Raw genomic sequence first — 13622 nt, 5'->3', positions numbered from 1 at the left:
GCTTCTGCAGCATTACAAAATGCTCGTCCATAAAATACATTCATATCTGCATATTCATTGAATGTAAACTGTTCGGCCATATCAAAAAAATTCAAAATATCCTATAGAATATTGACAATACAATGATAGTCATATGACAACGCACCACTCAACAAAACAAAATCGCATTCCAGTTTCTCATTTTTTATCAAAACTTTCTAAAAGGTTTTTTGTCAACATCTGTGAAAGAAATGGAACATAATTATTCCCTGGATATTTTTCACCTGATCATGTGCAGCCGTTTTTGTAGTTCATTCGTTTGCTTTTTATTAGTATAGTAAATATTTTTTCCGATGTGCGTTTTTTCAGCTAAATTTAGATTCGTGTTAAAGAATTTCTCCCATAAAATTATAATTATCAGTGAAACTCCTCAACAGTTTAGCTGTGAAGAAGAATTTGAAACATTCGAATGTTGAGTTTCATGAGATTCAGATAACTGATCAACACGAAACGTGATTATTCCACACGTATTATGTACATACAAAATATGGAATGAATTCGATATTTCATAGTAGAGTAGCTTGTTAGTTTGAAAACACCACGAATCTACAGAACTTGATATTTCTTTTGAAAAAATATCTGCTATCACAATTGTGACTTAAACTTCCATATAGGTACTGTACTTTTTGTTTACGACTTCATTTTAGCATACTTTGTATTATTCCTGTTATAAATGTTGTTGAATTAACGTTATCATTATTATTTCTGCTTTGATAATTATTCATTTCAAATAATGGTGGAAGAGCGGGTTTGATGTCGTCGAGTAGAATTACATTTTTATCAAGACTCGTTGCTCCGATCGACTTTCCACACGAGTACTTTTATTCATAAAATTGTCCAAGTAACCTTATTTTGTTGAAAAATATTGAAAAATATCTGTCATTTCAAAGTTTTGGGGTGTGTACCATCGGGGGTAGTCCGTTCCTGACTTTGTAGCAAAACAACTGACTCCTGCATGAAAGCTCATCGACGGAATTCATTTGTTTAGTCAATTACCAAAATTTGGATGATTTTGAATATTCACTTGAAAAGTTATCAAAGAAAAACATTTTTCATTTTGTAACTTCGAGGGCCCGTAACTTGGTTACGAAGACTTTTAGGAAAAAAAGTTATATGAAGTACTGGTGATATTTTGACCCCATCTATACATTCCCGAGAGGAAAAGAGGAAGTCCAGGGACACCCTGTATTTAAAAATGGTAAGTGTACAAAGTCGTTGAAAGAAAAAATAATAGTTCAATATTTTTTCTCAGTGTGGATGTGAATAAATTCACACCCGTAATGTTTCTCTGGAAATGGCTCGGCATTCTTGGATTGATCTTCCCTTCAGTTGCTCTACTGAGTCAGGTTACGTTTTAACCGGTGCCCCAGAGGAAGAAATTAGGAGATAAATTCGGAGATCTAGAAGGCCATTCGACAGGATCTCTCCTTCCAATCCATTGATTGGCATAATTATTATCTAACCATTGTTTTACTGGAACTACATAATGAGGAAGTGCCCTATCCTGTTGAAAATGTAATAAAAATGTAATAACTACAGTGTTGGTAGTTGGGAGAGATTAATGTTTCGAAATATTCATTTTCTGGAATGCATGTATTTCTTCTTGATACAGTCCTCAGACACGTTTGTTCCCCTGATTAATCACCTCAACAATAATGGATTCAACACAATTGCATATGCGGATGACATAGTTACTTTGCAGACCGGCAAATTTGTGAACACACTGTGCGATATAGCGCAGGATGGGCTCAAATTCATAGAAACATGGTGCAAGGAACACGCACTGTCGATCAATCTCAAGAAGACTGTGATGGTCCTTTTCACGACGAAAATAAGTTTATCGGGCTTGAAACCTCCCGAAAGCTTCAAAAGCAAAGCAAAACTTTTCTGAAGAGGTGAAATACTCTGGTACTACCCTCGACTGGAAGCTAACATGGAACTCTCACCTACAGAGTAAAGCAAAAAGAGCATATGTGGCCTATGAGCAATGTAAAGGACAGTGGGACGCGCATGGGGTCTTTTGCCCCATGTGGTCATCTGGATCTACACTGCAATAATAAGACCTATGATAATGTAAGAAGCCATTACATTGGGACCGAAAGTTCTACAAGCAACGGACATCCAAAAAATATATCAAATACAGCGATTGGCTTGTTTAAACATCACAGGAGCCATGAGAACAACACCAACCGCGGCAATAGAGTTAATTACTGGTCTGACCCCTCTGGACCTGTACGTTAACGAAGTTGCGTTAATGGCCATGTTACGATTGCGCACGGCTGTGTAAACCTCAACTTAGGAATGGGTCATTTGAGACTGAGCCTATCGCGAGAAGCGCTTACTGCGCAACCTCTGCTGCTGGCAACCAGTGATGCAATTAAATCCAAGTTTGTGTTTAATAAACCCTACAAAATACATATAAAATTTTTGGGAAAGAAAGTTTTTGGCTTTCTACTACTCCATGTAAGTGCAATTTGTTACCAATCAATAAAAGTAGAACTCCAGTGAATGATATCTGAATTTTATTCCATAACGAATGTTTGGAATACAAACTGAGCAGAGAAAAGTATCTTCTGTATAATTCAGTGTTCATGTAAAATTATTTGTTTCTAAAGATTTTTTTCTTTCGTGTAATTCAATGTTTATATGAAAGTAGCTGTTTCAGGAGGACTTTCTTTTGTGTCTGAAAGTTGCTTCTTTGCATGATCTACACATCCATGTATGTATTTTCTAATCAATTACTTCCTTCCTTTCTTTGGAAGATTCCCACATTTTTTTTGAATTAAGATGAAGTAGTAGAAAGCAAAAAACTTTATTTCCCAAAAATTAATCACTCCTGAAAATATAACCCCTTCAATTTAAATTTAAACAATATATAAGTCAGATTCTACAAACGCAATACGCATATATATATATATATATATATATATATATATATATATATATATATACATTGGAAAAGTCTAGGGATATTTTTATAACATACTAAATATCATAAGAATAAATACATGAGGTCGTTCAATTTCGATTAAATTGGTACACTCGACCACCCTGTAGATTTCTATGGGTTGAACAAAGCCTGCAAAAACGGTAACTAGTCTTTTATCAAGTTTTTTACAAACTGTAGGTTTTCGGTTAAAATGAATAATCTGAAAGTGTCGAGTTTGTACATTCTATGCAGTTCTTGCTCAGCAATTGAACTGGAAATATTGTGCTTTAACATGGAACGCCATCACTTACCATTGGCTGAGATGAATAGAGCTGTAGGGCTTCTTCAAAGTGGCATGCGACAAAATGATGTAGCTCTTCGTTTGGGGGTCTCCCAAAGTGTTATCAGTCGATTGTGGCGGCGTTTCCGTGAAACTGGCAGTCCAGCCGAACAACATCCAGGGCGAGGACGCGCTACAACTGCAGTTCAAGACCGATTTTTGGTCTTAACCGCAAGAAGACAACTGACAATCACAGCACCAGAGTTGGTTAACGTGTTGCAGCAGACGCACCAGGTAACCATTGGTCGTGATACTGTCAGAAATCGACTGCATGAAGCAGATCTCCACAACAGAAGGCCACGCAGATGTCCACCTTTGTCGAGAGGCAATCGCGGTAGAAGATTAGAGTGGTGTCAAGAACATCAAAACTGGGATGCAAATGATTGGGCCACAGTTTTTTTTACAGACGAATCCAGATTTGGATTTCATCCAGATTCTCGTCGAGTAAGACTGTGGAGACGACCTGGAAATAATGAACGTTTGAGACACGTCCAGGAAGTCCACACATACAGAGGTGGTACAGTAATGATATGGGGCGGAATCATGATCGGCGGCAGAACCGATCTCGTTTTTCCAAATCGCTCCCTCACAGCTCGACAGTACCTCGACACCATTCTTCTACCTATCGTCCGTCCGTTTACTGGTGCTGTTCCACCTAATTCACGATAATGCTCGTCCACATGTCGCGCGTCTAGTGACTGACTGGCTCACCAACGAAGGAGTTGATTTATTGCCATGGCCAGCACAATCATCGGACCTGAATCCCATCGAGCATGTGTGGGACATGCTTCAACGAAGAATTACTCCGCATATGGGGAACATTCATACAACGTTTTAATTGAGAGAGCTTTTAATCGCTGAATGGGCAAATGTACCTCAACAAGATGTTGACAATCTCATTTTGTCGATGCACGATAGATGTAGGGCCGTAATAAACCAGCGTGGAGGCCATACTTTGTACTGATTCCAATTTTTTTTGTATTATGATTTTTTTTCGGGGTGCCAAAGAAAAGCCATATTTTTTTTTAGTTTTGCTTATATGCGCCCTCAGTATTTTTGACCATTTAATAAATTTTGTTGTAAGTTATATTCGTTTAATAATCACCCGTCAACTTTTTTTCCCTAAAGCGATCTGAAAAAAATATTGCCATTTTAAAAAATATCCCTACACTTTTCCGATGTATATATATATATATATATATATATATATATATATATATATATATATATATATATACAGACGGCTCAAAAATTAAAGAAGGCTCAGGATGTGGAATTCACTCCAGATCACTAAACCTACGGATTAAGTGGGGAATGGGAAAAAATAACCAAAAAAGGAATTTTCTGGCAAAAACAACAATTTGCACTAATAATAGACAAGCCCTATTAGCCTTGAACAGATAACGTGTTACCTCAGTGCTAGTACTAGAGTGCCACCACGATTTAGCCAAAGCCCTGGTAGATAATAACATTATCCTTAGGTGGTTGAAGAACACGACAGAGTAAAGGTAATCACATTGCCGACTTTTTAGTCAAGGAAGCGGCTGGACTAAAAATTGCTGAACTAGCCGAACGTCACACCCATGCTCAATCCTTAAAGAGATGGAATGGAATTAAAAGATGCATTCTTGCCAGGATCACCCTGGGAAGCTGGCGCTGAAGAAATATCTGGCAATCTATGTGGCATAAGTGCTGTGAGCCTACATTTACTGATACAGATACGTTTCTTCCCCGCTTGGGACTTTTTTCACTAGATGGAGCTGTTACTAGTTAACAATATTTCTCTCAAATGAAGGTTTCATACATGCAGTCGAGCTACGTTGAAATTAATCGCATCCCAGGCACTTTGCTGTCTGGGTCAAAACTGATGAGAGGTAATACCTCAAAACCGCGGTCTGCAGGTGATCTACTTGAATAACTTCAGCATCATCCTGCTGCTGGATGATCGGGAATCATCTGCGAGACTAACCTCAACATCCAGCGTGGTATTAGCCGGGAAGTAGTTTTTTTTTTTCTGCAGGAATTTATCAGAACCTACGATGTAGGTAGTTGGAAAAATGTATTTTCTAGTATTATGTATCTGATTCATTCTGTAGTCAGTGTTACGTGTTTACTTACAAATTGATGACTGATTGATGAATTTGAAATTTTGTTCCAGAAGTCGGCGGCGGTTCATCTGCAGCGAAATTTTTCGAGTAATAGATCCGAACGAATTTACATGGACTGGATTTGGTGGGTTTTCCAAGGCCTGCCCTTCCAGCATCTGGTGCGGGTAATGGATTGTTTTTTCCACGAAGGAGTCAAGGTAAAAAGTATTCCACAAAAACACAATTATAAAATTTATACAGGATGAAAATGAGACAAAAATAAAAGGAAAAATAATTTACGGGCGATCCGAGGTTTAGAAGTGGAAGGGGATGAGTTTTCAAGGATAAAAAACGGTTTATTGCGTTTTCGGCAAAACTATGGAGAAAAGTTGAAAGTTAAAGTTTTATGTGATAAAAAGATTTAGATAACCTCAAAATTCCATGCAAAAATTCAAGAAACTCTTGAATTTTTGCATGACTCTGACCTTCTACTAGAAGGCCAAAAACTTTCTTTCCCGAACAGATTTCTTGTTTTTTTATGTTCTACAAAAAAATTCCTTACCAAGCTTGGTGAAAACTTACCTTTTACCAAAGACACTGTAATTATCTTGATCTTTTTTTTCCCTTCATTTTAATTTAATATCGAAAACGCCCCAAATTTCCAATCGAACATTCTGTCGTCAAAATATCTGTTTTTTTCAAAAAAATCAGCGTGGTTCTTGTTCGTTGAAATCTCTATTTTTTTAAGGGCTCAAAGAAATATATATTCCTATTGCAAATTTTCTCAGAAGATGCAAAAAAAAACGAAAAAACTCGAATTCATTTTTTTTTCATCATTATGTGAAATTTATAGCTATCCGGTCAATCTAGACATTGGAAGTTACATAAATTTACAACAAGCTGCAAATGCGTATAATTGTTCAAAACATAGTTGAAAATAATATTTTAAAATTCCGAATGATTGCGATGCCTGGAAAAAAATTATTCGAGGTCAAAGGTCAGAAAATCTCGAAAAAAATTGGTTTTTCGTGATTTTCAGGAAAACGGTAAGTTTTATCATAAAATATTATCAGATAAAAATTGTAGATCATAAAATTCTCTATAAAAAATGTATGAATACTTTTTTTCTTAGAGCCACCGTTTCTGAGATACGACGAGTCAAAAAGTAGTAAAAGTTGTAATCGTCAGTATATGCACACGTTTCCACGCCACCTATGAGGTATGAGTGTAATTAGCGCGTTTTTTTTAACGTGGTTTCTGTTGTGATTCTGTCAAATTGAAAACTTGCATAATAAAATATATTAGCAAGGGTTGGAAATTATAAAAGCTATTGATATTAAAAAAATGTAAAAATTTATTCATCTGAGTCATAACCTTCAAATACTCTTCTTGTCGATCTTCTTCTTGGTCTTCTTCTTCTTGATCTTCTTCTTCTTCTTGATGTTCATCCTGGGTGTAGGTAAACTGCGTCAAGAGTGATGTATCGCATGTTTCCTCGTTGGTATCGAATGAATCCTCCACTATTGGTGATTCAGCATTAGAACATGACTGGCCTTGACAATGTGTACATGCCAGAGAACACAACAGTCCAACTTTTTTACAACCACATTTAGCGCTGCATCCCTTTTTACAGTTGCAAAAAATTGTGTTCAGTAGATTTTCCGGCTCAGGTGTCAGTAAAAAAGTCTGAATGGTTCTAATGCATTGTCGACGAACTTCCAACCCCAGTCTTTTGGGTCTAGCTGATAATCAAGCTACACTTGAACTTGGTAATATACCCGGAAAAGATGTTGTTCTATTGAAATAGAAACAGACAACTCAATCAATTTCTTGGACCTAACAATTAGTAGAATGAACAACAAACATGATTTTTCAATTTATCACAAACCGTCCTATACGGATATTACTATACCCTACGATTCTACCCATCCTTATCAACACAAAATAGCAGCTTATAATAGTATGATTCACAGATTAGTCAATGTTCCTCTTTCAATAGATAATTTCGATAAAGAACTTAACATCATCAAGCAAATTGCGGTAAACAGTGGGTTTAAAGTCGAATTAATAAACAAAATACTTGCCAAGACACAAAAGCAATTCGAGACGTTTTTCCCAAAATTATAGAGCTTTAACGTATTTTTGAGGAATCGAGATATTAAAATTGCATATAGAACAAGTAATACGTTGGCAAAGTTAGTTAAAAATAATAAAGACAAAACATTCAAATTCGAGAAATCAGGAGTATATAAATTTAAGTGTGGAATGTGCCTCAGGTGTATGTTGGTCAAACTGGCAGGACATTTAGGAATCGAATCCAGGAACACCATAAGAGCTAATTAAATAAGAAAACAAATTCAAAATATTCAAATCATCTTCTAGAAGAAAATCACATCTTTAATGAAGAGTTCGAAATTTTGCACATAGAAAATAAAGGTTTGAAGCAATGGAAATTAATAAACTCAAAAATTCAAACATTCTAATGATTGACCAACTAGATTTGAAAAGATCACCATTATTGAACTTGTTTTCTTAAAAACCGAGAAAGGATTATTATTGATGTAGATCTGAGGCAATATGCTTCAGGTGGTCATAATTGAACAGGTACGTAATGTAGAGGTTCAGGTAATTTCTTGGAGATAGTCTCAATTATGGTTACCTGTAGTACATAAATATTAGTGTAAAAATGATTTGATATACAAATCACTTAAAAAAGCTAATGTCTTAGCGAAACCCGTTGTGATATATTTTTCAAATAAATCCATGTACATAAATAATACAACAAGCCATAGCATCGAAGCTTGGCCAGCTTTATTGTAATATAGCTGTAAAACCATCTAAAATAAATAAACCAAATTGATAATAATAAAATATGACGTTGTTCATTCTTATCGTTCAAATCACAGTTAATCGTATTGACTTAAATGATAGCGTTTAATTGTTAATCACACTAATACTTGTTATCTGAAAAAGGGGCAGGATATCACCGGCGGCGATCTGGAAAAACACCGACTGAAATAAGATTCGACATTATTACACACAATATATGTCCACGGGCAAACCGCGGACACGTGTTTCTGGCTATTGGCATCATCAGCGCGGTGCAGCCAAGTGTAAACACTTGTTTGCCGAAAGCAGGAAACAACACATACGCACGGAGTCATCAACAGGAGCCAACCGCACATTTGTGATTCCAGTTAGAAGACCTAGAATTCCTAGGCTACATCTAACACGACCACGTAGGCAGCTATAGCTACCTGCGTGACATCCGGGTCCAGAATATAAATACAAATAGAGATTTTATCGAGTGTGCATGATACAAATCAAAAATGAAACAATTCGTGGACACAACACTCCAAAAAAGGCAGGCAAACCGCGGACACGTGTTTCTGGCTATTGGCATCATCAGCGCGGTGCAGCCAAGTGTAAACACTTGTTTGCCGAAAGCAGGAAACAACACATACGCACGGAGTCATCAACAGGAGCCAACCGCACATTTGTGATTCCAGTTAGAAGACCTAGAATTCCTAGGCTACATCTAACATGACCACGTAGGCAGCTATAGCTACCTGCGTGACATCCGGGTCCAGAATATAAATACAAATAGAGATTTTATCGAGTGTGCATGATACAAATAAAAAATGAAACAATTCGTGGACACGAATTTTCAAGAACTCAGCTCAGCCAACTGTGTCAAAACTTATTTCTAAACAAGACGACGACGGACTCCGAGATTCCTAAATATCTCCTGGCTAATTGCTCAAACAGGTAAATTTCATACTATTGGACAGGATTTAATTTTACCGGTAATAAAAGAAGTAATAACTACTGTGCTCCATAAACCAGCGGCAGATATCCGAAAAATTCATTTGAGCAATAGTTCCGTGCAAAGACGAATTGATGAGATGGCTGAAAACTCTAAATTCTCAATTCAGTTAGATGAGTCCACTTTACCAACCAATGAAGCATTGTTGCTGTCACACGTGAGGTTTTTGAAAATGAGAAAATATGTCAAGAACTACTATTTGCCAGAAATGTAGAGACGGATACAAAAGGAGAAACCATATATAATACACTGGAAAAATTTTGTGATGCACTGAAGAATATTATATCAGCTGCTACGGGTGGCGCTCCGGCTATGACACGACGTCACAAAGACTTCATAGCGTACTTGAAAAATAAAATTCCAGATGTGTTCGCTGTACATTGCGTCATTCATAGGCAACATTTGGTTGCGAAAAGAAATTTCAACTGATTGCTATTTCACACAGAAGTGCGTTGGTTATCAAGAGATAACTGTCTGACTCGATTTTACAATCTATTTGACTCTGTAATAGAGTTCTTGGAAAACAAAGACAAAGAATTGCACGACAACCTCATCACTTCAAAGAATGATATTGCGTACTTGACAGACCTGTATAAATCATTTAATGATGTCAATCTCCAACTTCAAGGTGACGATTTGAATTTGATTAAAACAAAAAATGTCATTGCTGCTTTTGTAGCCAAATTACTCTTATACAAGAATAATATCGATAGATGTGGGTGTCGCAATTTCCCCAAATTCATCAGCAGTATCCTTCAACAACGACGACTTGCTTGTTTACGGCCAATATTTGAAGAACCTCCGCAGTGATTTAGCAAAACGATTCCAGGACATTTTAAAATTGGAAATACCGGACTGGGTGTTGAATCCTTTTTCAAATGTCAACACAGCAGGATCGATCACCCCAGCTAGAAAAAGAACTCATAGAACTGATAACTCGAGGAATTTAAAATGAAATTTATAAATAGATACCAAGAATTTTGGCTACAAAAGTCAATCCTGCAATTATACCCTGGATTGTGGTCCATCGTTCAACGATTTTTGATAGCATTTCTGTCATAGTATTTGTGTGAACGTGGATTTAATGCTGTGGCAACGTTGCTAACTAAAAAGAGAAATCGGTTGCAGATTAACGAACGCGGTGACTTTCGGCTGTTTTTGAGTAAATTTGAGCCTGATATTAACAAACTTGTTAAAAATCATCAAATTCATCTTTCACATTAGATTAGTTTTAAAATTCAAATTGAAATGTTTGTTTTAATAACATGAATAAAAGTTTTCCTAATATTACAAAATGGTGTTTTCATTACCCTCATTTAATTATTAAAATAATGACTGCGATTGTGATTCTTAAGATGTAGAAAAGTAAAAAAAATTGGGGAGCGCTAAAAAATAATTAATTCTCGAAGTGGGCGGTAGACGGAATAAGTTTGAGAACCTCTGCTTTATAGTAAGTCTATAAAAGGAATGAAAGTTTCTGTTTAATGTTTCGTGAACATTACCTGGTTTTTCGTCTGGCGAAACTAAAGATAATGAATATAGTTTTGAAAAACTAAAAAACACGCTTTTAAAGAACATCGAACTGAATAGTTCAAAATATTTTTTTAAATAAGCTTAAAACAACAACGAACGAAAAATAATAGTATTGTTGTGAAAATAGCGACGGGCGCTTGATATACAAAAAATATGGCACAGAGCGCCAACGCTTTTTTCACAAAAATACTAGTATTTTTCGTTCGTTGTTGTTTTAAGCTTATTTAAAAACAATATTTTAAACTTTCTAGTTCGATGTTTTTTAAAAGCGTGTTTTTAAGTTTTTTCAAACTATATTTATTTTTCACTTTTTAGTCCGATTTATTGTCAAAAATAATTTTTTTCAAGTTCTAGTCACTATAGTAAAACCAATAATGATTGAGAGTAAAGCGCGTTGTCATATCTAAATTTTACGTTACCAGTTTATAGCAGAATCAAAATATAGTAAGCAGTAGAGTTGTAGGTTTTGACAAATTATAGATAATATACAATACTAGTATGATTAAAAGGTATTATTTATGACAAAAATCAGTAATGAGCTTGTAATGAGTAATACTTATACATTTCCTGATTACTGATCAGTTAAATTCATTATTTTCTGTATAGTGTTAGATATTTATTACAACTAGTGGCAACGCTGTACGCAACGATATTTCTGTCTTTGTCACTTTACCGTAACTTCCATCTCATCGTTGCAGTCCTCACTAATGTACTTGCAGCCATGAGCGTATCATTGGTTTGTGAATTGTACGTTTTACTGTTAAGTTAGTCAGCAATCGACGTGTTGTGATAACAATTGGTGAAAATAATAGTGCTAATAAGTGTTTAAGCGTTACATAATTATATTTCTACACCGTTCTCAAACTACTCAAAAAATGGGAGACATGGTCGGGCCTTCCACATCGAAAAAGGTAAAACGGTCGGAGTCTCGGTCAGTAAGAGAAAAACAAATTGTACTGCGAGTATTTCACTGTCTTGAAAGAGATCATCAGCCATCAAAAGATGACTTTGTGCATTTGTGCTGTAATTCTACGTGTGTACTTCCGAATAACCAACCGGGCATTTCTACATCATTAAGTTCCACAATTACAAAAGATAAATTAGTTGATATGTGCTCTGATTATACCGGTGTACCAAAATCATCGATTTACAAAATACTAAGAGAAGCAGAAATTCATGGGGACGTACAAACGCCAAAAACTAGTAGCGGACGAAAAAAAATCACAGTTGATGAAGAAGCCAAAACCAGTATACGCAGAACTATTCACAGTTTCTTTTTCAGAAATGAGCTGCCCACACTACAAACAGTTCTGGAGGCACTTAGCGATCATGAATTGGTCCCAAAAATGGGTAAAGAAACTTTTAGGAAACTTGTACACGAAATGAAATTTACGTACGGAAAAGTTGACAGGAAAAGCATTCTCATTGAACGTCAAGAAATAATAGCATGGAGAAGAAACTATCTAAGAAAAATTGACGAATTTCGGAAGGTCAAAAAAAATTGTACTTCATGGACGAGACGTGGGTTAACCAAGGACATACGGTCAAAAAAGTATGGCAGGATGGTAATATAACAAGTGCACGACAAGCCTTTATTGAAGGTTTGTCAGTTGGGTTAAAACAGCCATCTGGAAAAGGTAGTCGTCTGATAGTTACGCATATAGGAAGCGACAGTGGATTTTTACCAAATGGTGAATTAATATTTAAATCTAAGAAAACAGGCGACTATCATGAAGAGATGAATGCGGAGGTGTTTGGAAAATGGTTTGAAGGCATCATTCAACTTGTGAAACCTGGGACTGTCATCGTCATGGACAATGCCCCATACCATAGTCGACATTTAGAACCATTACCGAAACAATCATGGAAAAAAGCAGCAATTCAAGAATGGTTAATTAATAAGAACATCCAATATAACAAAGATAGTTTAAAGGCAGATCTACTTCAGCTAACAAAATTACACACAGACAAATATAAAAAATTCGCAGTGGATGAAATGGCGTTAAGTCATGGAATTACAGTTTTAAGGTTACCACCATACCACTGCGAATTAAACCCAATAGAATTAATCTGGGCGCAAGTAAAAGGATATGTGGCACGAGAAAACAGAACATTTAAATTAGTGGACGTGCAACATCACCTACAAGAAGCTATTCGAACTGTTTCTGCAGAAGATTGGAAGAAATGCATGCAGCATGTTTTAAAAGAGGAGCAAAGAATGTGGGACGTAGACAACCGTATTAAACACAATATTGAACCAATCATAATTCACTTTGATGATAGCGGTAGCAACAGTGACGAATCTGAGGTTGAAGATTGGACGAAAATTTGTACATTTACATTTATATTATATTCTATTATTCTATTTATATTTTTCCAGTGAATAATGTTATTTTTCAAATCAATCTTTCGATTTAATATGTATGTCAAGCACCTTAATTCTAATTTTTCGATTTTTTGAAATATTTGAGTAACTGAATTTTTTAGGTGTACAATTTACGATAAAGTTTTCATTGTTGAAATCCATATTCTGGTTTGCTTTCAAATAAACGAATTAGATTTTGAAATGTATCTTCCGTTTCGTTCAAAACTTTATTTTGTACTGAATCACGGGTAATTGTAAATATTTAAATATTTCATCTGTAGTCCAAAATTTCGCTAATACTTATAATTCTTAAAATTTGTTTCTTATTTTGATTTTCTTTTGAACAACCTATCAAGGACGTTACGTATAACGACATCTGCCCGCGAATAGCTCAAGCAATAATTGATAGTTACGTATAGCGCTATTTGCCCGCAAACAGATCAAGCTATAATCGATAGTTACGTACAGCGCCATCTGCCCGCGAATAGATCAAGCTATACTGC

The 13622-nt window shown here is 35.7% G+C and overlaps 1 protein-coding gene across 5 annotated transcripts in view; it reads left to right on the top strand.

Annotated features, from left to right (window-relative positions):
• Nucleotides 1–13622, top strand: part of sky (GTPase-activating protein skywalker) — a 122552-nt gene that overhangs the window by 49982 nt on the left and 58948 nt on the right. For 4 of the 5 annotated variants that reach the window (XM_074185359.1, XM_074185358.1, XM_074185361.1 and 1 more), the window contains exon 4: nt 5467–5613. In XM_074185359.1, the coding sequence (XP_074041460.1) occupies nt 5467–5613 (147 nt within the window). The remainder of the gene's footprint in view (nt 1–5466; nt 5614–13622) is intronic. The other variant, XM_074185360.1, reaches the window with a different exon arrangement.

Source organism: Leptinotarsa decemlineata, unplaced genomic scaffold (assembly GCF_025532065.1).
Source record: "Leptinotarsa decemlineata unplaced genomic scaffold, Ldec_3_MD MMD2_tig00026374_RagTag_RagTag, whole genome shotgun sequence".
NCBI lineage: Eukaryota > Metazoa > Arthropoda > Insecta > Coleoptera > Chrysomelidae > Leptinotarsa > Leptinotarsa decemlineata.
The sequence above is the reverse complement of the archived record's forward strand: the minus strand, read 5'-3'. Positions and strand labels throughout refer to the sequence as shown.